The sequence below is a fragment of the Lissotriton helveticus genome, chromosome 6, assembly GCF_964261635.1.
Source record: "Lissotriton helveticus chromosome 6, aLisHel1.1, whole genome shotgun sequence".
NCBI classification, from domain to species: Eukaryota; Metazoa; Chordata; class Amphibia; order Caudata; family Salamandridae; genus Lissotriton; species Lissotriton helveticus.
The window spans coordinates 297,722,106-297,747,042 of record NC_136067.1 but is presented as its reverse complement, the minus strand read 5'-3'; the positions used below and the strand labels follow the sequence as shown (position 1 = coordinate 297,747,042).

Sequence of the window (24,937 nt, the reverse complement as noted above, 5' to 3'; positions counted from 1 at the left end):
TCAAGAGAAAGTCCAGGACCATCCCGGGTGTTACCCGTCGCCTACCCAGCGAGTATGGTGATCTCCCCGTCGGCATGTCGGGTTCCCTCCGGGTCCGCCGCTCTGCCGTTTCTCAGTTGAGTCCAAATGTCCCAGGTGATATCTCTGCACTGGTAGCTTCCCTCCGCTGCCGTGGGGTCTGGGGGCAGCTTTGTTGTGGCCCGTTTCGGACCCTACCTTGGCAGGCCAGGCTTCCTGTTCCAGTCACAGCACCCGCAGCGCCAGTTCTGACCTCTGTCGATTGGCACCCCTGTAGTCTCTCTTGCTCCGTGGAGGTACACCGCCCCCTAGGGAAGGCAGCGGACCATTGCTCTACTTACATAGGAGCCAAACTGAGTCTAGTGGCCTCTACGGTCCCCCAGCTGTATTCCCAGGACTTCCAAGCCAACTATAACTTATGCCTGTCTATGGGGTCTCACCTGAGCCCACAATCTGGTATCTTTCCAGCTGTACATTTGGTTAGAGGGGCCAGCTCTCAGGTATGTACACAGGCTACACACCTAGTCTCCCAGAGCAGTACTGAATCACATTCGGCTGGCAAATCGGGTGACAGACCCTGGATCCGAGTCTCTGCGCCGTCCGGCTATCAACCTTTGCTGGCGCCACGTTGTCACGAATTGCGCATCCGACCCTGTTGTGTCTGCTCTGTGTGTCCTTTAGCGATGCCGGGCCCTTCCCGCCGTCCCAGTTAACACCAGAACCTTCGGGTCACGATCCGGCTGCACAGGGCCTAGCGGGCCGATCAGGCCAGGATCTCGAGTGATGAGGCCCGCTGCCACACCCCCTCCAGGCCACTTGCTGGTAGCTGCAGCTGTGCGCTGCCCTGTCCGCCACACTGGGACACTGAGCACTGCTTCCCACCACCCTCTCTCTCGGTTTCAAGCCGTCCCCCAGTATTCTTGGCCAGCTTCCGATCCTGCCGCATCTCCTCCTTCCATCGGGTCTCTGGCGCCGTCTGTTTCGGCCTAGACCCTGCGGGCCTCCAAGCCAGGAGCGTGATTAGGAACTGCAGCCGCTGGGCTCTCACCTCCTGGGCTCCAGCACCATGCGTGTTCTTGTCCGATCTCCTTCACTCCGTCAGCCGAGTCTCCCTCTCCGCGTGTTCAGCAACTGGACACCAGCTGGTCACCGTGGGATTGTAGTGTCATTTTTATCACGGGTCTACGATCTCCGACTCGGGCCACCAGGAAGCCGCCATGATCGCTCCGTCTTCATCCCCTCCAGCGGCACAGGCTTACTTCCCAGTTTCAGAGCACGCTGGTTGTTGCACCACATGTAGAGAACACTGTACGGCACATTTGTAGCTGGGTTAGAACTGTGGATGGCTCAGGATATAGCAGGATATAGGATATCGAGCGGGGAAACAGGAGCTCATTCAGGCAGCGGCCATTCTTGGTGGCCGCTAGCCACGCCCCTGAACGATTTCTAAGGGATCCTGCTCCCCCTCCTAAGCCTCCTCATCCATTCCTTACCTTTCAGAATAAGGCAGGTTAAACGGCCTGGAGCCGTACGGCTCAGTCGGCACCAGTGTCTGAGAATGCCCGACCGGCTACATGTCATAGGGAATGAGGACTGGGGAGGAGCTGCCAGTGGGTGCCGGGGAAGGTCATTTGGGCGGTGCGACAGGTACCGGTCTGGACCCGGGAACGGGTCCAGTTGGAGGCCCTGGCATCGGGGCTGAACTCACAGGGACTCCTCCTTCACCTGCCGGGCCCGAAGGTGCGCCGGCAGGGTCAGGCCGCCCAAAATATGGCACACATGGCCTCATAAACCTCCTTAAGCTGGGCAGGGGTCGCTCCTGGTCATGGGATGGCAGGGAAGTGAAGCAGGCCTCAGATGCCGAGGGTCCTCTGCCTCGTCACAAGACAGGCGGGGCAAAGTCGAAGCATGCTTTGACTTCTTGTGTTTTTTGTGGTGCCTCTTACCTGAATTCGACGAAGAGGACTTCCATTCACCAGAGCGGTGCTCAGACCTTTCTCTCAACCGAGACCTGGACCAGGATTAAGATCGACATGGCAACCATAGGACGCCGGGCCCGCAATCAGCTTTAGGGACTGCTCCCTCAAAGCCTTCGGCACCATGGCCTGGCAATCAGAGCACAACTTTGTGTCGTGGTCGCTCTCCAGACACTAGAGACACACTAAGTGGGGGTCCGTGACCGATATGGCACAGTGACAGGCACCGCACAGTTTGAACCCCGAGGTCTTCTTACTAGACATTCAAACACCAAAAGGAGACAGCTCTCTTTAACGGACTTGCGCTGGCTGGCGCGGAAAGAAAAAGTACTGTATTAGGAACGGCGGTTATGTTGACAATGTGGACGTCACAGTGGCGACGAACATGATGCCAACGATGTCACGCAGAGTCTACCGAGGCCACCTACTGGCACGCAGGGCTACTGAGAAGAAAAATCTTCTGGATCCAGCCAGACGCCCAGAAGTTCGCAGGTAAGGAATCTGCAGCTAGATGTCTCTATCGGATATCATCCATCAATCTTCGCAATTATGAGAACGATTTAATGCTCACCTGTACTTAATGCATAGGCCAATGCAAACGACATATGGACAAGAAAATATAGTGCCACATTACCATATTTCCTTTCTAAATTTAATAACACACAAGAACAGAATCACATAAAATGAGCACTGGAAGTGTTAATTTAAAGCATGGTCTCTGGCACAAATTTGGGCTGACTGGTCTCTAAAAGATTGAAGAGTCAAAGGGGCAGTCTGTAACCGTGATAGATAGTGGTAAATGGTTGTTTGCCACTGGAACGTAAAAGAAATGTGCTACTTTTTTTCTGGCCATGTAGCAGTATTTATTTGCATATCTAAACAGCACAACAGCATAACACAAAGCAAAAAAACAAAACCAACTCATAAGAGGGCACAAAACAGCAAAACAAATCAACCAAAACAGATTCCAATACAACAACTACAATACAACAAAGTGCAAAAATGCAACATAAAAGCACAAAATATACCACCACACCAGCATATCAAGTCAACCTAAAATCACAAAGCAAAAACAAAGCAAAACAATGCAGAACACAAACAACACAATGGAACAATGCAAGATAGCATAGTAGCACACTTAAGTAAGAGAAAAACAAAACAACAAATACACCAATACAATTAGACTACAATGACAATACAGCATGCTTTCACAACAGCACAACTATATTCCAGAAAGCAACAAAACAGGGCAAAGGCACAAATCAAAAAACAACATAAGATTATTTTGTTGTTTGTTTTTCTGTAATGGGGTTGTGGTATTTGAGACCTGGGTTTGTTTTGTTTTCGTTCCTTTGTGCAGTTTTGATGCATTGTGTTGGTACAATGTATTGTATTGCTTTCTTGTATAATTTTGCTGTGTTATTATTGCACTATTTCAAAGTATTGCTGGTATTGTGGTGTGTTACTGTAATATAGTTCCGGAGAGTAGCAGTACCTCAAATCCTGTCTGTCTGGTAAAAGGTGCATAAACATTCTGGTCACACATTACCACCTCCACAAATTTGTTTCCATAATATGCTAGTAAAAGGTGTTTGCAACAACCTTTGCCTTACTAACTACCAAGAATATGAAGTAACACCACTCAAGAAATTATATGTGAGCCATCCCCATACTGCTGAAAATATTAGAGGAAATGTACCCAGTACAAAAATGTACCTTAAACATGAGCCGAGCAGCATCCAGGAAGTGATTTGCTTTACGATAGAGTTCAATGGCATCAAGAGTTTTATTTTTTTCCAAGAGATGAGATGCATATTTAGCTAACAGCGATCCAATTTCTTTCATATTATGATTTTTTGCCAACTCGACAGCTTTATTCCACTGGAAAAAAAAATCTTTTGTTAATATTGTCGTCTTTTTGCTCCTCTAAGAATCATTATTTAGCTGTTGAATTTATATTTTGTTCACAGTGCAAAGTTTTGAAGTTATAAGTGCTCAATTAGTTGCTTTAAAAAAAATCAGCATTCTATGAAGCTGGCAATAAAGTGTGTTATGCTAATCTGGCTTAATCAATGGGCGGCCCTTGAGGTCTGAAACAAAAGTATTTAGGCCTGATTTAGAATCTGGCGGACGGGAACACCGTCACAAACCGCCTCATTACAGAGGCATTATGTGCTATGGCAATTGTAATAGGGAGAATAAGATATCCAACAAGTTTGTGAAGTAGTGTAGGAAGTTGGATCTGCATACACTATACCAAAGTAAGGCATAGTGTGCACAGAGATCAGGGGATCCCCAGAGGTATAGGAGAGGCTAAATTAGGATAATCACTGACAGTTCTATTTGTGGTAGTGTGGTCGAGCAGTTAGGCTTCTCAGGAGGGTGTGTTAAGCATTTATTGTATTCACTCAATCAAGGCTGATGTCACACACTCAGAGACAGAATCCAGGCCAATTAGGTAAGTATAAAAAAGGTATACTTATAGGTTATTTCTAGAACCAAGCAGGGCCTGGTGAAGGTAAGTAATAAGTACTTTCAAATGCAAGACTGTTCAAGAAAATGCAGTTGTTCTTGTAATTGTACCAATTGCAGGTTGATATCACTTTTCAGAATACTTGGCATTACACAGTAAATACTCCCTGATTACTTTAGTATTATGTTACAATAGTGCTCCCTTTTCCTCATACATTAGCTGTTCTACATAAAACACTTTCTAGACCCAAAATTTCATACTATGAGTCCCCGTGGGAGGAAAAATGGTTGTCGAACTCGGAGGGAAGTATTGGACTTACTAGGTTTCTGGTTAAGACCAAGGTTCCCCAGGGTCCAAGTGGACAATCTAACTAACACCACCAGTGGCACAGGGCGGCTGGGTGCAGAGTGTAGGGGACCAACGTTAGCCAATGGGATAAGGGGGGCCTTTGCTTGGGGTCTGCTGGCAAGCTGACCACTTTTGTGTGGGAGCAAAGCTCCTACGGTTGCGGTCGGCACTGCAGGGGCCAACAATCAACACAAGAACTGCTCCGCCAGTGGTGCAGAGGCGGCTAGGTGCAGGAGGTAGAGCGAGCATCGGGTCCCTGGGCTTCTCAATGGAGTCCGTCAGCTTTGGAAAGTTGCAGACTCGGTTGGGAGGACTTCTTAGAGGCAAACCATGACTGGGGATCTGGGAGGATGCCTGGAGACCGTCGGTTGGACAACCCAAGGCCAGGAAGGCGTCGAGGGCTGATGTGTCTTAGGCATCGGTTTCCTTAGGCTGCGATTGGTCGCAGTCGGCAACCGTCAGACTTCCTGGACCGCTTTGGTCAAGGGAGCAGTTGTCTTATCACCCTAGGTCACTGTCGGGGGGACCCTTCAAGTAAGGGCTGCAAGTTAATTTTGAAGAGTGTGGGAGGTCAGGGGTCACTGGATCCCAATTTAGGATTGCCTGGGGGACCTCTTTGAAGTATGCGGCCACTCGATCTTGGGCTGTGGCGGCCAGGTGCAGAGTGGTGCAGAATCGCAGAGTCCGGACTTCGAGAGTTAGTCTTTGGTTTGAGCAAATCTGGTGCTTACAGACGAAAGAGTGTTAGTTGAGTACAGGGCAGGTTGTACGGGCTCTGGGGGTCTGCTGCTGCAGGACACGCTGGTTTCTTTGCTGTAGGGAGGTTGTGGTTGGGACAGGCAGGTAGGGCTGGGGCAAAGTCAGTTGATGTCCTCGGTTTCTTCCAGGGTCAGCACGGCTCTTCGGTCCTTCTTATTTCTTCCTCGAATCTGGGGAGGCAAGGTTCGTTCAGGGTCGCCCCTAAACACCACATTTAAGGGCGTTAAAGGGGTGGGCAGGTTGGGACCAAAGGGTTCCTTCCTTGGGGTGGGTACACCCACTATAATGCTACCCTTCCGTGGGATGGGGCATGAGACTCTTCCTAATTGGCTGATTCCCCTCATCTTCAAGATGGAGAGGACTGAGATGTGTGCTTCAACTCGATTCCCTCACCGGAGCGGTCGGGTTGGCAATGGTGGGCACACCTCTCTTCCTAACTTGGATTTCCTGACAATTCTCCCACCCAAGTGGGGGTCAGAACCAGTGGGAGCCAGTTGGTGGGGGAAGCAAAAGACAGGGACAGCGTCCAAAGGCGACAGGCCTTTGAAGCGTCCCTTTTCGTGGGCACAGTCCATTCTGGGGGAGGTGGCATGGCACCTCTGCCCGGGATGGGCTTTGTTTCTGGACCCAGATAGTGGAAGCCCTCTACCCAGGGGTCCAGAAACCTGTCTGGTGGTGGCAATCAATCAATCAATCATGCCATTTGTATAGCGCACTACTCACCCGGGAGGGTTTCAAGGCGCTTGGGGGGAGGGGTATGCTACTGCTCGAACAGCCAGGTCTTGAGTTGTTTCCTGAAGGCGAGATGGTCCTGGGTCAGCCGAAGGTGGATGGGGAGGGAGTTCCAAGTCTTGGCAGCCAGGTAAGAGAAGGATCTTCCTCCGGCGGTGGCTCTTCGGATGCGTGGTACAGCTGCGAGGGCGAGGCTGGTGGACCGTAGCTGGCAGGTGGGCGTGTAGAAGGTCAGGCGGTCGTTGAGGTACTTGGGGCCCAGGTCGTGGAGAGACTTGTGTGCGTGGGTGAGGAGCCGGAACGTGATCCTCTTGTCGACGGGGAGCCAGTGCAGGTTCCTCAGGTGGCTGGAGATGTGGCTGTGTCGGGGGACATCCAGGATGAGTCGGGCGGAGGCGTTCTGGATGCGCTGGAGTCTTTTCTGTAGCTTGGCTGTGGTTCCGGCGTAGAGGGCGTTTCCGTAGTCCAGTCGGCTGGTGACGAGTGCCTGGGTGACAGTCTTCCTGGTCTCGGTCGGGATCCAGCGGAAGATCTTGCGAAGCATACGCAGGGTGTTGAAGCACGATGAGGAGACGGCGTTGACTTGTCTGGTCATCGAGAGGGAGGGGTCCAGGATGAAGCCCAGGTTGCGTGCGTGGTCGGTTGGCTTGGGTGCGGTGCCCAGGGCTGGGGGCCACCAGGAGTCGTCCCAGGCGGAGGGCGAAGATCCCAGGATGAGGACTTCCGTCTTGTCCGAGTTCAGTTTCAGGCGGCTGTCCTTCCTCCACTCGGCGACGTCTTTCATCCCTTCGTGTAGGCAGGTTCTGGCGGTGTCGGGGTCTCTGGTGAGGGAGAGGATCAGCTGGGTGTCGTCGGCATAAGAGATGATGTTGAGGTTGTGCTGGCGTGCGATGGCTGCGAGAGGTTTCATGTAGATGTTGAAGAGGGTGGGGCTGAGTGAAGATCCTTGCGGGACGCCGCAGATGACTTCGGTGGCCTCGGAGCGAAACGGGGGGAGGCGGACTCTTTGTGTTCTTCCGGCGAGGAACGAGATGATCCACTCCAGTGCCTTCTCTTGGATACCGATGTTGCTGAGGCGCTCGACTAGGGTGCGGTGGCAGACCGTGTCGAACGCAGCGGAGAGGTCCAGGAGGATGAGGGCCACTGTTTCCCGCTTGTCGAGCAGGGTCCGGATGTCGTCGGTGGCTGCGATGAGGGCGGTCTCGGTGCTGTGGTTGGCTCTGAAGCCGGACTGCGAGGGGTCGAGGGATTCGTTCGTCTCGAGGAAGGCGGTCAGCTGTCTGTTGACGATCTTCTCGATGACTTTAGCAGGAAAAGGGAGGAGCGAGATGGGGCGGAAGTTTTTGAGATCGGTGGGGTCCGCTGTAGGTTTCTTCAGGAGGGCGCTGATCTCTGCGTGCTTCCAGCTCTCCGGGAAGGTGGCAGTGTTGAAGGAGGCATTGATGATGTTCCGGAGTTGGGGTGCGATGGTAGAGTCGGCCTTGTTGAAGACGTGGTGTGGGCAGGGGTCGGTCGGTGATCTGGAGTGGATGGTGTTCATCGTGCGGGCTGTGTCTTCGGTGGTCACCGTGGTCCAGGTGCGAAGGGTGGCGGTGGGGGGCATTGGTTCGACGGTTGGGTGCGTGGGTGGGGCGCCGAAGCTGTTGTGGATGTCGGCGATCTTGCGGTGGAAGAACGAGGCGAGGGAGTCGCAGAGGTCTTGTGACGGAGTGATGTCGTTGGTGCTGGTGCTGGGGTTGGAGAACTCCTTGACGATAGTGAAGAGCTCTTTGCTGTCGTGGGCGTTGTTGTCCAGTCGTTCCTTCAGGGATTTCTTCTTGGTGGTGCGGATGAGCTGGTGGTGCTTGCGGGTAGCGTGTTTGAGGGCGGTCATGTTGTCGGTGGTCCGGTCGAGGAGCCAGGCTTTCTCGAGGGTGCGGCAGGTCTTCTTGGAGTCCTTGAGGTCGTCGGTTAACCAGGATGCCTTCTTGCTTCTGGGTCTGCTGGCAGGGTTCTTTAGTGGCGCGAGGTCGTCGGCGCAGGCGGTCAGCCACTGTGTGAAGTTGCGGGCTGCTTCGTTGGGGTCCGTTGTGTTGGCGGGTGGGCTCTGGCTGAGGGAGGTGGTGAGCTGGTCTGGTCAGGCTGATGTTTACCAGTCAGGGAACCCACCAGAGGCTAGTTGTTTTTCATGGGGCATCTCTAAGATGCCTTCTGACAGCATTGTATAATAAATCCCACACTGGCCAGTGTGGGTTTATTATGCTGAGAAGTTTGCTACCAACCTTCCCGGAATTCAGTATAGCCATTATGGTGCTGTGGAGTTCGTAATACCAAACTCCCAGCCCATATACTCTTAATGGCTTTCCTGCACTTACAATGTCGAAGAATGGACTAGGACACTGTAGGGATACAGTGCTACTGCAACTGTACCCTCACCAGTGGTGTAGTGCACCCAGCTAGAGGGGTGTCTTACCTATACCATAGGCAGTGGGTTGTAGGCATGGCACACAGTTATGTGTATAACCAATAACTTATAATGGGTGGCACACACCGTATTTGACTTTTGTTCAATTCAAATCTCAAAATACATTTTCCTCAACTTTACCGTGATACACAGGGTCCTGGAGCTGCCAGTCTCCCTAATGTCATATGAATCATGTGTATCAAATAATAGTGTACCTAAATACCTGTGTACACTGAATCTGTATCTCACCTACAATTTTCCAAAAACCGCTCCAAAACACAATTAACACAAATTTCTTAAAAACACATTTTTCATTGATTCCAGTTGAACATCGTCTGTCACTCAATATTCAATGTTCAATCCACATGTTATTTGCATTGGTTACACCACATTTTTACAACACGTAGGCTTGGAGATATGTGATATCATGGTTAAGCGTAGCGCTTGACCAGAGAGAAAGATCTAATAGTGTGAGTGTTTCTCGTCATTTTCAGACAGATGGAGGACCGTCTCTGGTCACAGATAACCCTGCTCCCTTAATTGGGTATAAAATGGATCACATTTCAGCGTTCAATGACTCCATAAATACCATTGTGTCCACCTAAGATGATAAAGCCAGGTATCGAGCCCAGAAACTCAAGCACAGGCTTAGACAGATGAGAAATGGTGCACTGCTCACCTATTTCCTTCATGCAGCATGTCTAGGGACTCAATGAGGGGTCTAAACCTTTCCTGTTTGTGCTGTGTGCAAGCTTCCACTAAAATAACTGCTCTGAGAGGCCATGCATCTGTCTTTCAAGTGGCAGAAAGAAGATTGAACCTCATTCTCAGGAGCAGGTTCTGATACACACCGTTTTCAATGGAAAAAAACAGGAGTGATAAGGCTATAGAATAGAATAGAATAGAAGGGATTTTTATAAAGCGCATGGCTACCCGGAAGCATCCCAGCGCTGAATGATCACTAGAGTCGGCACTCCCTTTTAAGGAAAAAGCCAGGTTTTGAGTTGTTTACGAAAAACAAGATGATTGGGTTGTTTCCGCAGCGGCAGCTATGCATATAGGCAGGAAACGGCTTGCCATATAAGAGGCACACATTTGTGCACAGTAATTGTTGGAAATGGGGGACTCTAGTTGTAAGGTTTGTACCCTGTCCAAGTAGGGACCCTTTTTTTTAGTCAGGGTAAGGGGTTTACACTTCTAAAATAACCCCTGCTCACCCCCATGGTAGCTTGGCACGAGCAGTCAGGCTAATCTCAGAGGTAATGTGTAAAGCATTTGCACATAACACACAGTAATACAGTGAAAACACTACCAAAGGACATCATCCTAGCTTTTTTTTAAATAGCCAATATTTATCTGTGTAAAACAAGATTAAACAATAAAAATCCAACATATGGTAATAAAGTTATGAATTTTGCCAGAATAGACTTACAATGCAGTTCCTTGAAGTCAATTGCTCCGTCCGGGGCTATCACGGCATCGTGAACAAACAAATCCAACAATTCAGGCCGACTGCTAGGGTGTGGGCCAGCTATGGTGTCAGGAATACCTGCAAACAGTACCTTGGAAATACAAGGTGTTGTTGAACCATGTGATGAGTTCCGAAGAGGTGTCTGCATGGGAGGGCGTCTGTCGCGGAGGTCGTTGCAGGTGTCGTCGGGCCCTGGAAGTCACAAGCAATGCAGATCAAACTCCATGAGGTTGAAGTCAGGAGCGTCGGCGGCGTCGGAGCTGCGGTGAAGTGGAGCAGTGTGGCATGCTGTGCCCTCAGGTCACGGGGCAAGCTGGTGCTCGGTGACGGCATCCAGCGGTGTCAGTGATGCCAGGGCTGCAGTGCGAAGTGGGAGGGTGCCTGTCGCAGTTCTTGCAGGTCCCGTGGCAGGCAGCGTTATTGTCATTTCAGAAGCGCTGTCGTCAGTGGACCCAAGGCTGCAGTGCGAGACAGGGCAATGAGGTGTGCGGGGCCCACAGGTCATGCCGCAAGCAGCTGCTTCGGTTGATGATCTGGAGTCAATGAGCCGGCGTTGGTGGGCCAAGGCTGCAGCATGGGACAGGACGGTGCATTGAGTAACTTACAAGCGGTGCCCTTAGGCCACAGTATAGGCAATGGCGTCAATGTTGGCTAGGAGGGGCAGTGTCGGGGATACCAGGGTGGTGATGTCACGGTGCACAGTGCGGGGCTCTTAGGTCATGGTGTTATTAATGGCTCAGTGGCACAAAAGGGGGTGGTGATGGACGGAGCATCTGAACCAATCAAACACTCACACCCAGTCAACAGATCTGGGTTTAATCCATCACCGTTCTTTAGCCCACTCTGCCACCCCAGTTCAGATATGACGATATGCAAATCAGTCTGACCCTGTGCCTCATGGGAACAGTCCTATTTACAACAAGGGGTGGTGATGGACAGAGTCTCTGAATTAAGCAGAGTACTCTCACCCAGTCAAGAGATCAGGGCTAGATCCAACACCGTTTTTTAGCTCATTGCACCATCCCAGTTTCAGAACCTGGCTGTATGCAAATTAGCCTGTCCCTGGCCCAGTGCATCATGGGAACAGGGCAGACCAGACTACAAAAGCCAATTCTTACACTGGGAAGGAAACAAGCTTCCGGGGACCGGTTTCTGCCATTTCAGGCGTCTTCGGCCCGGCTTGCTTGAATCCTGATGGTGCAATGAGCAAGGGACTCACATCTGAGTATACCCTTCCACGCTTAGGGTGGACAAAATTATTTACAACAAGGGGTGGTGATGGACAGAGTCTCTGAATTAAGCAGAGTACTCTCACCCAGTCAAGAGATCAGGGCTAGATCCAACACCGTTTTTTAGCTCATTGCACCATCCCAGTTTCAGAACCTGGCTGTATGCAAATTAGCCTGTCCCTGGCCCAGTGCATCATGGGAACAGGGCAGACCAGACTACAAAAGCCAATTCTTACACTGGGAAGGAAACAAGCTTCGGTGATGGATCAAGCCCTGATCTTTGGACTGGGTAAGAGTGGTCTGCTTAATTCAGACACTCTGTTCATCACCACCCCCTTTTCTGAATCGTTTTTGGCCACTATAGGTGTGGCAGGGTATACTCAGACATGAGTCCCTTTCTCACTGCTCCATCAGGATTCAAGCAAGCCGGGCCGAAGAGGCTGAAATGCCAGAAACCGGTCCCCGGTAGCTTGTCTCCTTTCTGGTGAAGAATTGGCTTGGTAGTTTGGTCTGCCCTGTTCCCATGATGCACTGGGCCAGGGACAGACTAATTTGCATATAGCCAGGTTCTGAGCTGGGATGGGGCAGTGAGATAAATAACGGTGATGGATCAAGCCCTGATCTTTGGACTGGGTAAGAGTGGTCTGCTTAATTCAGACACTCTGTTCATCACCACCCCCTTTTCTGAATCGTTTTTGGCCACTATAGGTGTGGCAGGGTATACTCAGACATGAGTCCCTTTCTCACTGCTCCATCAGGATTCAAGCAAGCCGGGCCGAAGAGGCTGAAATGCCAGAAACCGGTCCCCGGTAGCTTGTCTCCTTTCTGGTGAAGAATTGGCTTGGTAGTTTGGTCTGCCCTGTTCCCATGATGCACTGGGCCAGGGACAGACTAATTTGCATATAGCCAGGTTCTGAGCTGGGATGGGGCAGTGAGATAAATAACGGTGATGGATCAAGCCCTGATCTTTGGACTGGGTAAGAGTGGTCTGCTTAATTCAGACACTCTGTTCATCACCACCCCCTTTTCTGAATCGTTTTTGGCCACTATAGGTGTGGCAGGGTATACTCAGACATGAGTCCCTTTCTCACTGCTCCATCAGGATTCAAGCAAGCCGGGCCGAAGAGGCTGAAATGCCAGAAACCGGTCCCCGGTAGCTTGTCTCCTTTCTGGTGAAGAATTGGCTTGGTAGTTTGGTCTGCCCTGTTCCCATGATGCACTGGGCCAGGGACAGACTAATTTGCATATAGCCAGGTTCTGAGCTGGGATGGGGCAGTGAGATAAATAACGGTGATGGATCAAGCCCTGATCTTTGGACTGGGTAAGAGTGGTCTGCTTAATTCAGACACTCTGTTCATCACCACCCCCTTTTCTGAATCGTTTTTGGCCACTATAGGTGTGGCAGGGTATACTCAGACATGAGTCCCTTTCTCACTGCTCCATCAGGATTCAAGCAAGCCGGGCCGAAGAGGCTGAAATGCCAGAAACCGGTCCCCGGTAGCTTGTCTCCTTTCTGGTGAAGAATTGGCTTGGTAGTTTGGTCTGCCCTGTTCCCATGATGCACTGGGCCAGGGACAGACTAATTTGCATATAGCCAGGTTCTGAGCTGGGATGGGGCAGTGAGATAAATAACGGTGATGGATCAAGCCCTGATCTTTGGACTGGGTAAGAGTGGTCTGCTTAATTCAGACACTCTGTTCATCACCACCCCCTTTTCTGAATCGTTTTTGGCCACTATAGGTGTGGCAGGGTATACTCAGACATGAGTCCCTTTCTCACTGCTCCATCAGGATTCAAGCAAGCCGGGCCGAAGAGGCTGAAATGCCAGAAACCGGTCCCCGGTAGCTTGTCTCCTTTCTGGTGAAGAATTGGCTTGGTAGTTTGGTCTGCCCTGTTCCCATGATGCACTGGGCCAGGGACAGACAAATTTGCATATAGCCAGGTTCTGAGCTGGGATGGGGCAGTGAGATAAATAACGGTGATGGATCAAGCCCTGATCTTTGGACTGGGTAAGAGTGGTCTGCTTAATTCAGACACTCTGTTCATCACCACCCCCTTTTCTGAATCGTTTTTGGCCACTATAGGTGTGGCAGGGTATACTCAGACATGAGTCCCTTTCTCACTGCTCCATCAGGATTCAAGCAAGCCGGGCCGAAGAGGCTGAAATGCCAGAAACCGGTCCCCGGTAGCTTGTCTCCTTTCTGGTGAAGAATTGGCTTGGTAGTTTGGTCTGCCCTGTTCCCATGATGCACTGGGCCAGGGACAGACTAATTTGCATATAGCCAGGTTCTGAGCTGGGATGGGGCAGTGAGATAAATAACGGTGATGGATCAAGCCCTGATCTTTGGACTTGGTAAGAGTGGTCTGCTTAATTCAGACACTCTGTTCATCACCACCCCCTTTTCTGAATCGTTTTTGGCCACTATAGGTGTGGCAGGGTATACTCAGACATGAGTCCCTTTCTCACTGCTCCATCAGGATTCAAGCAAGCCGGGCCGAAGAGGCTGAAATGCCAGAAACCGGTCCCCGGTAGCTTGTCTCCTTTCTGGTGAAGAATTGGCTTGGTAGTTTGGTCTGCCCTGTTCCCATGATGCACTGGGCCAGGGACAGACTAATTTGCATATAGCCAGGTTCTGAGCTGGGATGGGGCAGTGAGATAAATAACGGTGATGGATCAAGCCCTGATCTTTGGACTGGGTAAGAGTGGTCTGCTTAATTCAGACACTCTGTTCATCACCACCCCCTTTTCTGAATCGTTCATGGGAACAGTCCAGCCCGAACTGCCAAGCCATGCCTTCCTTGGACCGGAAACAAGCTTCCTAGGACAGGTTTCTGGCATTACAGCTGTCTTCAGCCAGGCTTGCTTGAATCCAGTGGCAAAGTGAGCAAGGAACTCATGTCTGAGCATACCCTGCCAGCATCGGGTGGGGTAGTTGGGTGGGTGTGAGACCAGGTTTGCGGTACGAAGCGGGCCATGTTCTCTGCTATGCTTTAAGGTCACGGAGCTGGCAGCGGCATCAATGTAGTTTCATCATTGTTTTTCTTCTGTTGCAGCATAAAACACACAGTTCCCAGTGCTGGTAGCAGATGATCTTGAAGTCTTTGCTAGTCTGAAGACTGCTTAAACAGGGGAAAGCTCTACTTCAAGCCCTTGGAGAAACTCAGGCAATAAGATGTAGATGTAGTCCAGTCCTTTTACTGCCCAAGACAGGAGCAGCAACTGGAGGCCAACTCAACAAAGTAACACACAGCAAAGGGGTAGTACTTCTCCTGGGAGCGCTTCCAGCTCTTCTTCTTGGCAGGTTCCTTAGTCCAAAAGAGTTCTAAAGATCAGGGGTTTAGATATAACACTCATATTCCTTTTTTCCTTTGAGGTCTTGGTTCAGAAAGTCTCTTTGGCTCAGCAAAACCAGGTCTGACCTCCTTGGTCCAGCCACACTCCATGGAGTGGAGATACCATTGTGCAGAGCAACCACAGCCTGTTCAAGTGTCAGTGACAACTCCTCCCACTACTCTAGCCCAGGATGGCTCATCAGCATATGCAAGACACACCTCATCTCCCTTTGCGTGAGTGTTTGGAGTGTATGAACAATCAGCTCTTGTCAGTCGAAAACCAGACAGTGAATCCACAAGCAGGCAGAGGCACACAGGATGGTTGAGCAAGAAAATGCCTACTTTCTAAAAGCTATTGTCAGAAACAGTGCTTCCTGTGGAATAATAGAATCAATATAGATAATATGGTGCACAATGGAAAGGTTAAAATGATGTCAGAGGGTGAAGAAACCACATACACCTATGGTTTTAGTTTGATACAATCATATTTTATATTTTACAAACAAAATTCTTTATACAACGAAAAAGAAAAATGTGCGTAGTGTCCCCAGTGAGAAACAGGAACCTAAAATATTGGTGACATAATATACAGCAGCTATATACAATAAGCTATATACAACGAGCTGTTAATGGTTCACTTTCTTTTGTTGAAAGTGAACCATTAACAGCGCGTATTATTGTATATAGCTGCTGTATATTATGTATTGAGTAGCTAAATGGTCGTCTTTTTGGAATACCTTGGAAACCTTGTAAAATACTGTCACAATTATGTCACCGATTATGTACCTTATTATCTATATTGATTCTATTATTCCACAGGAACCACTGTTTCTGACAATAATTTACCCACCCAGGTTCCTTAGTGAGTTGGGTTCCCTTGTCCTTTTTCTCTCCTTTCTAAAAGTAGCATTTTCAAACCCACAATTTATAATCCACCTTTACTAAAAGATGTGTTATTAAATTCTGAGCTCAGGGAACCTAAGGATATAAATGTCAGCAGCCCTACATGCCAAGAACAGGGGAGAGGGGAGAGGGGTTGGCCTAACGGCTAAGGCGCTCGACCTCGGACTTGGGGATCTGGGTTCGAGTCTCGGTAACGACGCCAAAAACCCCCTGTGATTCTGGGCAAATCACTTATTCTCCCCGTGCCTAAAAAAATGAAAGTGTGTCCTCATGTAACGTAACTGGTGCTATGTAAAGCGCTCTGATAACTGATTCGGTTCGGTTCTAGTTCGCGCTATATAAAAAACTCCGGAAAAAAAACAAAAACAAAAAAACCAGATGCATACTGGTAAGTAGCATATTCCGTTCGAGGCATGTGGGCTGCTGAATTTATATCTGTGCATAGAATAATTAGCAGTATCCTCCTTAGCGGCGGTTGCCCGTGCCAGCTGCAGCAGTCTGAAAAAGAGTTCTGAGAACAGCCTGACCTACAGCAGCTTGCTGTTTGGAGTGTACATCCACGCAGTAGTGTTTGGTGAATGTGTGTATGGTGGTCCATGTGGCTGCTCTACATATATCCTCTAGAGGAATGTTACCTAGGAAAGCCATGGATGCCCCTAACTTGCGTGTGGAATGCGCTCTTGGGGGGAACTGTTAATGTGCCTTTAGCCTTTTGATAACAGATTTGTATGCACTTAACAATCCATCGGGCTATACCTGATTTTGAAATTGGGTTGCCTTTGTGCTGTGGAGAGAAGGCAACAAACAGTTGCTTAGTTTTCCTGAAATCTTTAGTCCTGTCTATGTAATACAGGAGAGCTCTTTTAACATCCAGTGTGTGCAGTGCTCTGTCTGCCACTGAATCAGGATTCGGGAAGAATACCGGCAGTTCAATTGTTTGGTTAATGTGGAACTGTGACACCACTTTAGGCACAAAACACAAAAAGAGCAGAACAAGTCTGAAAAAGAGTGTGTGCCTACAACAGTAGCCATGTGGTACTGGTGATGCATGCGTGAGACAAGGGTTGCCAGAACCATCGGTTGGAAGTTGAGGGAGGCTGACACGATTCCCATCAGACCACCCATGCGGTGGAGTTTGCGTCATGTGGGAAAGGTTTTGTCATGCCGTCCCACAACCGACCATATAGTGCCGGTGCAGGGATGGATGTAAAAGATATCATCACAGGCATGCATCCTAAAGTGATGGAAGAATGAGAAGAGTGCAGTGCTCAAATAATAGTGAAGATAAAATTAAAAATTCAACAGTCCGGACTCCTGGAGGCATTGCGACAGAAGTGCGGGTGTCAAAGATTAAAAGACACGCTGGGTAATGTGGCTACCCTCTAGCGTAGTGTGATGTGGTCGACATGTTTCTGCTTAAGGGCATCTCGCCCAGCTTTCTTCAGGACCGATAACAAGAAATCAGCTACTGCAACTACATACATAGTGTATACATGATGAATAATAAACCTGTACTGACAAAGTTACTTTTATATCAAGGGTAAGAATACTTAAGTGTCCACTGTAGGGAGAGAAATGAATCTTCTTCCTGTTTTTTTTTTTTTTTTTTATTTATTTATTTATCAGAAAACAGCACATTACAATGCATACAGAGCCGTTCGCCTACATCCCATCACGGGCCGGCGGTAGGCCCGATCGTCACATCAATGAGGGAGGAGAATGTCAGTTGAGAATCACAAAAAATGAGTACTAACAGAGGAACAGTCCTGTGTACTAGCCAATCGGCCTCGGCTCCAGAACAGTGATAACATCAATAACGTAACGTGCACTGTACAAAGGTGAACATATCTAAAAATTTTACTTTTTCTCCCCCCCAACTCGTCCCCCCAACCCCAACTTCCAACCCCCCACAACCGGTCCCCAGTCTGCGTGTTCCCTGAAAGTTACGTGTGGTCTAATGGAGCGACATGGCGTGTGGTGTGTAGCACGGCCTACCGAGTGCGCAGGCGCTCGCGCGAGGCTGCTATGTTGGGAGAGGTAGTAAGCCTACAGTGGTTGGTGATGCTGGCTATGGAAGGGCGCCGCTGCTGGAGTCAAGGCGGGTCATAGGTCGCTGCGCCCCCCTGTTCCTCACCCTCCCCCGATGCTGTGTCATCCTCAACCACCCTGGAGGTGAGATAGGTCCGATAGAGTTCCCAGAAGTTCTTGGGGCGACTTCGGGGAGGGAGGAGTTCGCTATACGCCTCCGCCTGCGTGTTGCAATACAGCATATCGCTGGCCCACCGCTTCAGAGTCGGGAGCGGGCCTCGCATCCAGCAAGACGCGACTACCCGTTTGGCTAGTAGCATGCCCATGCTGACCATTTTGCGCACCGGCGCCGGGACGTTCCTCGCGTAGCCCAGGAGGGCGAGGGCGGGATCTACGTCCAAATCCAGGTCTGCTATTCTGCTCAGTTCTGCAAATATTTCGGTCCAGAATCTCTGAACACCCGGGCACAGCCAGGCAACGTGTATAAAGTCCGCCACCGGGGCACGACACCTCTCGCAGCAGGGCGAGTCTCGGAGGCGATATCGATGTAGCCGTTCTGGCGTGTAGTACACTCGTTGTAGAAATTTAAAGTGAACCAGGCGGTGTCTCCCATTTAGCGAAATTCGCCTGGAGGCCGCGCAGCAATACGTCCACATTCCGTCGTCTATGTGCATATCTAAATCGGTCTGCCAGGCCAGTCGCGCCCTTGTGTATTGCTGTGCCGTGTGTGCGTGTCCCATGCTATAGAGTTTAGAAAGAAGCTTCCTCGGAGATTCAGCGTGTATGACGTATTCTAGTTCAGGGATTTCAGGGGGTTCCTCCATGTCAGGGCCTAAGTGGTCCAGGAGAGCGCTGCGTACCCTGTGATATTGAAAGCGGTGTAGCATGGAGGGGGGATCGCGTCCCCGCACAAGCTGTTCCCACGTCTTCACCGTACCGTTTTCAAATAGATCGCCCAGCGTGCGTACACCCAGCTCACCGAGAGCTCTGTGGACACCCGGTTCTGTCAATGTAGGAAGCCAGAGCGCCCATTGTGTCGGCATGCTAGGGGCGTACAGCAATACCTTATCTTGCCTCTGCACTATGGTATGCCAAGCGTGGTTAGTAGAGCGGATGGAGTCCAGTACTCCTACTCTACGGTCGCCAGGGCTACAGATAGTCGCCGGGAGCGGAGTAGGGGCAGCGAAGAGGCGTTCCAGGATCACATGCGGTATGTCCGGGTTGCCATGTATCCAGGTATGGAGATGGGAGGCCTGCGCGATCCTATAGTAGCGTTCAAAATCCGGGGCTGCCAGCCCCCCCTGCTCATATGGGAGTTGAAGCACCGTCCAGCGAATTCTGGGCTGTTTGCCAGCCCAGGCTAGTCTGATAAGCAGTTTGTTTAAGGTCGTAAAGAAAGCTTTAGAGAGGACGATCGGGAGATTATTGAAGAGGAACAAAAATCTCGGGAGGGCTACCATCTTCATCAAGGCTATGCGGCCCATCAATGAAAGTGGGAGCTTGATCCAGAGCTCGACATCATCCACTAGTTTGCTATAGGCTATCCCGTAGTTCTCCCTCAGTACGACTTCAGGGTCCGTGTGTATCCGTATGCCCAGATATCTGATCGGGTCAACGGACCACTGTAGTGGATATTCCATCTCGAAAGGTTCAGTCACAGGGGTCAGGGGGAATGCCACGGACTTTGGCCAGTTGACTTTCAGCCCCGAGAGGGCCCCAAATCGTACCACCTCCCTTAAGACCGATGAGAGGTTATTCACTGGGTCCCTGACGTACAACAGCGTGTCGTCCGCGTACGTGGAAATGCCGATTTTGTAGGTCGGATAGCTGATTGCCTCATAGGAGTGGTATTCCCGCATCGCGCAGGCCAGCGGTTCCGCTACCAGTGCGTACAGCAGCGGCGAGAGGGGGCAGCCCTGTCTCGTGCCCCTACTCACAGTAAAGGCCTCAGAGACCACATCGCCCAGTCGGACTCTCGCGGTCGGTCGGTGGTAGAGGGCGCCCAGCAGCTGGAGGAACAGGTCTCCCAGCCCCAGTTTTCCGAGGACTTTACGCATGAAAGGCCATTCCACGGAGTCAAACGCCTTCTCCATATCCAAGAAGACCGCAATGGCCTTGGTATCATGTTTGGTGTGTTGCATAGCTCCCAGGACCGTCCTGATGTTGTAGGTAAGGTTCCGGGCAGGGATAAAGCCAGCCTGCTCTGGGGCCACCAGTTCCGGGGCGACAAGCGCCAGTCTGGTTGCCAGAACCTTAGCGTAGATCTTCGCGTCTACGTTGATAAGAGACAAGGGGCGGTACGATCCCGGAAGATCGTGTGGCTTTCCTGGTTTCAAGATCGTCACAATTAGTGCTTCCCTCATAGACGGGGGCATGGCGCCATTTTCGCAAATTTCATCGAAGAGGGTGGAAAGATAGGGCAGCAGTTTGTCTTTGTACGCCTTATAAAAGGTCACAGTTAGGCCGTCGATTCCAGGCGCGCTTTCCGACCTCATGCTGTCTAGGGCATCCGCTATCTCTTCCTGAAGAATGGAAGTCGCCAGGAACTCCCTCTGCCAGTTCTCTAAGAACGGCATTTTGATGTAATCTAGGTAACTGTCAATTTGCCCCTCTACTCCCGAGGTTTTGCTAGAGTACAGCTCCTGATAGAATCCCCTGAATTCCGCCAGGATGTCCTCCTCGGCCGTTAACGTCGCCCCGGCCGCTGATTTTAATTCCGAGATTGCCTGCCGCCGCCTGACTCCCTGCATAATTCTGGCTAGCAGTGCACCCGGCCGGTCGCCTTCACCGTACGTACGGGCCGTCGCGTATTTTCCCAGATGCCTAACCTCCCTGTCGGCCTCCTCGTGGAACTCCGTCAGGAGCTCCCTTAGTATCTCGTCCCCATCCGGAGACGGGTCAGCCAGCTGTAGGCGTTCGCATTCCGCAATCCGACCCTCAAGATGCGAGAGTCTGTTCCTGATGGCTTTCAGGACACTGGAGTGCTTGGCCATGACCACTCCTCTAACGTAGACCTTGAATGTTTCCCACACCGTCCCGAAGCTATCCACTGTGCCTATATTATTAGAGAAAAACGTGTCAATGTCCTCTCCTAGCTCTGCCCGAAATGACTCATCCAGTAAGGAGTATGGTGGAAAGCGCCAGGTGAAAGGGGGTATCCTCGGTTGTGAAGTGTTCAGGACTAACAGTATGGGGGAGTGGTCTGATAGTGTCCGCGGGAGCACCCTGCAGTCTCTCACCTTGTGCAGCAGGGGAAGTGCCGTCAGCCAGTAATCGATCCTGGTGTGGATGTTGTGATACGCAGAGTAGTGTGTGAAACCCCCCCGCTCGCTGTGCCTCTCCCTCCAGACGTCCACTAGTCCCAGTCTCACCATTTCCACTTGCATTCTCTGCGCAGCCGCTGCCGGACGCCTGAGGGGTCCCCCCGACCTATCCAGTTCTGGGTTAAAAGTGAAGTTGAAATCCCCCCCCCAGATCATGCTACCTGCGGGCCAGTCGACACAGTGTCCCGCTACTGCTGTATAAAAGTCAGGGGTGTCATAGTTTGGGCCGTACACATTCATGACCAGGAGATTATGTCCCTTACCCGTACATTTGCTCAGCACGAATCGGCCCTCCGGGTCCGCCTTCAGCAGTGTGAGGGATAGCTTGGATTTAGGGTTTACCCACGTAAGGACACCCCTGGCGTGTGATGTGAAGCCAGCATATGTGGCGTGACCCTGGAGGCCTCTATGTGTGTGCATTCTACTGGTATTGGGTAGGTGTGTCTCCTGTAGCAGGGCCAGGTCTACGTGATGTCTTTGGAGATAGTGCAGTACCTTACGGAGTTTCCGATAATCATTCAACCCCCGAACGTTCCAAGTCAGTGCCGTAAGGGTTCCAGTTTCATTCAGTGACCCGCCGGGTAGTGTGTCAGCCATAGAGAGAGTAACAACATCTGATGATTACCAACAGTACCTGTCGCGCCCTCCGGCGTGTGCCACCACCTCCAGGCCCCTCCAAGATACATAACTGTGTGGAACACATTGTGGACCCCCCCCCAAACATTCCCAAACTCAGAAAAAATACCCCAACCCTCCTCCCACAGCTCACCAACCCCAACCTGGTGTGACCGAAATCCTCACGTCCCTCCCCCCCACCCTTCAGCAACCCCATTCAAGAACTCCCCGAACAAGCTCTGTCCGAGCCGTAACAGCCAGAAGCGCCGGGGCAGAGGTAGCCTACTCTCAACTTCTGTCGTGTACCGTCCCTTCCGGACCACCACACTATGAATGTAAGCTGCTTCCGCGGCAGCGCCCCGTTAAAGTAGTCCAGCAAGAAAAAGAATCAAACATTAGGGTCCGGCCCATTGCCCGGGCCCCCGCCCCCCGCCCCCCGCCCTCCAAACCGCATCTGACCTGTCTCGTGTCCAGCCACAAGGTGGGGGATCCCGCCCAGGGCAGCATCGTACCGCAGCGTTGTGGGCCCAGGAGCACTATTCCAGAACATTCGGATCACACCCACTCGATGGCGTCCAGTGGATCAAACAGACCCGTAATAAGGGCCAAGCGGGAGTCTGCCTCGTGTCTGGGCAGAGGGGCGTCCTGGATGCCCCCCGTGAGAGCAGTTCACCGTTGTGCCCCCGTGCACGCTCTCCTTCTCAGTCCTGTTCCTCCAGGTCCGCGGCGCCAGATTGGTCCGGTGCGAGCGTCTCCGAATTTCCTCTGTTCTCCCTTATCCACACCTTCAGGGATTTTTGCAGTTCCTTGGGGTCCGTGAAAAAGTGCGAGTGGCCCTGTCTGTTGATGCGCAGCCGCGCCGGGTACAGCATGGCATAGTCCAACCCGAGGTCCCGCAACTGTTGTTTGTACGGGAGAAAGCGCCGCCGTTCCTCCTGCACTTTAGTGGTGAAATCAGGGTATAAGGATATGTTCATTCCCTCGTACTGGAGTGAGCCCTTCTCACGGGCTGCTCGGAGCGCTGCGTCCCTGTCCCTATAGTTCAACAATTTCGCTATCAGCGGTCTAGGGTTCGCGCCTGGTGGAGGTCTTGGTCCGAGGGTACGATGGGCGCGCTCCACGATGAACATCGGGGAAAATGTGTCGTCTCCCAGAAGTGTCTTCAGCAGTTTTTCAACAAAGAGCTCCATCTTACCCGTTTGGGTCGATTCGGCCACTCCCGTTATGCGTATGTTGGAGCGCCTGGAGCGCGCCTCCAAGTCCTCCGACTTCTCCTGGATCACTTGGAGCAGGCGGCCAAATTGCTTTCGATCAGTGTCCCACTCCGTCTGCGCCTCTTCAGCCTCCGTCAGTCTGCGCTCGGCCATATCAAGTCTCTCTGCGTGCTTATCCACTCTCTCCGTCATGCGGTCCATTCGATACGCCAGCGCGTCTATCTTGTTGCCTATGGCCGACATGCCATCCTGTAGGCCCTTCTCCATAGTCGTGAGCATACCTTTGATTTCCGCGCAGAGTGAGGAGCCCGGATCACTGGTAGCCCCCGAAGCCTGGGGGGACAGGGGGTCCGGTCCCTTCTGTCTGCGTTGGTCGAACGACAATTTCGACTGGGTCCTGTCCCCTTTCACCATCTTTGCTGCCCTGCGAGGATCTGGGGGCCACGTGGGCGCAACGAGTGCCTGTCACGATCAGGCCGTGGCCCGTCCCCGCCGTGTGCCAGCCGCTGGGGTGGGTGCAAGGGTCTGCTACCGTGGCCAGGTGGACGTGTCAGGCTTCGCCAGTGGCGCCGGTAGGGCCAGGCTTCCGCTGGGCGTTCGCTCTCTTGACTCAGTGGCACAGCTCGAGTCCCCCGAACAGTTCAGGACAAGCGGAGGGGGGGCTCTCGTCTCGCTCCAGGCCGCTCTGCAGGCCCCTATGTTGGGGGGGGCTCGATCGGTGGAGGGCCTTGGGTGTCCGTGTGTCGCCGGGATTAGACTGTCGCCATGAGGCGCGCCACCTCCCCCTCAGCTGTGCCGGCGTACCTTCAATCCTCGTGCCTCCAGGAGCCCCCACTAGGTGTCCGACTGGTCACCTCCACGTGACCGTGCAACTGCGGTGAATCAAAGGGGCCAGCTACGTTGGGACCCGGAAGGGGCCGAGTCGTCAGGTCCGCGTTGCCGCACGTCGGGGCACGCAGCCCGGTCTCGGCGCTCAGGAGAGGTCGGGGATCCAGGCCTGGTCCCGCGTCACCTCGCAGGCGAGGAAAAGAGGTGTTTCCGAGTGCGGATCGCTCCCAAACTCCGGGCGGAGGCGCAGCAGGGGCTGGGTCGGCAATTGCTGCCGTTTTCGGCTGAGTTTCACTGCCGGGTGAGGATAGTTGGCGAATATTCAATGGCGCCGCCGCGGAGCTCTGCTCTTACGCGTCCACCATTGACGCCGGCTAGCTCCGCCCCAGAATCTTCTTCCTGTTAACAGACAAAAGACACTGTATCAGACAATACCAAGTTAGACACACACAACACGGGGCGTACACATAGAAACCGTGCAGGCACACATACATGAAAAATATATGATTTTTACATGGAACTAAAGCAAAAATGCTTAATCACACCAAGGCATTTCCTCAGCGTGATACTCACCCAGCTTTGTGTGGGTGACGACCTCACCTCACCCGGCAACCGCTCGGGAGGAAGAGGCCCCGCTCTGTAGTGCAAAAATAACAGACTCAGTAAGCACTAAACTTTACCGTGTCTTAGCCAAATGACTTTACACTGAAACCCAACAAACGTGTGATAGCGACCCTCCTGCCACAAACCACCACTGACAAAACCCAGGGCGCGTAGATCTCGCATATTTAATGACACTCAAAGAGTAATAATAATATAACAACTGTTATTGAGGAGTTGAACCTGTTAATGACCGTGGCCTATTAAAAAACAACACAAAACGCTAAGGTGCTAGTAAAATATCTCAACCTATATCCATAGCTGGCTGCTTGGAAAGAGTTCCCATGTATGCAGTATTAAATTATAAGGGAAACAATAAAATAGCCTCCCTATCCCAGCGCAGAGACTGTAACACGTGTAAGACTCTCTCTGAGCCCACACATCACAATACACCTAACATAAGACTAAATCCTAGTTAGGTAAAGAAGTAAGGTTCAGGACAGCCGGACGTCTCACCTTTCCGTCGGTACCGCGGTACTGTCAGCGAGCGGAAGTGGAGGTGAGTTAAAGACAGCGCCCTCCCTCCTAAAATAGCCTCGTTGTGTAGCGCGCCAGCCCTCCGTTGTCCAATGGCCACGCAGGGT

At 51.6% G+C, this 24,937-nt stretch overlaps 1 protein-coding gene across 1 annotated transcript in view; it reads right to left on the bottom strand.

The window, feature by feature from the left end:
• Positions 1 to 24,937, bottom strand: part of WDR35 (WD repeat domain 35) — a 501,592-nt gene that overhangs the window by 90,746 nt on the left and 385,909 nt on the right. The window contains exon 24 of the mRNA XM_078647744.1: positions 3,711 to 3,875. Coding sequence (XP_078503870.1) covers positions 3,711 to 3,875 — 165 coding nt within the window. The remainder of the gene's footprint in view (positions 1 to 3,710; positions 3,876 to 24,937) is intronic.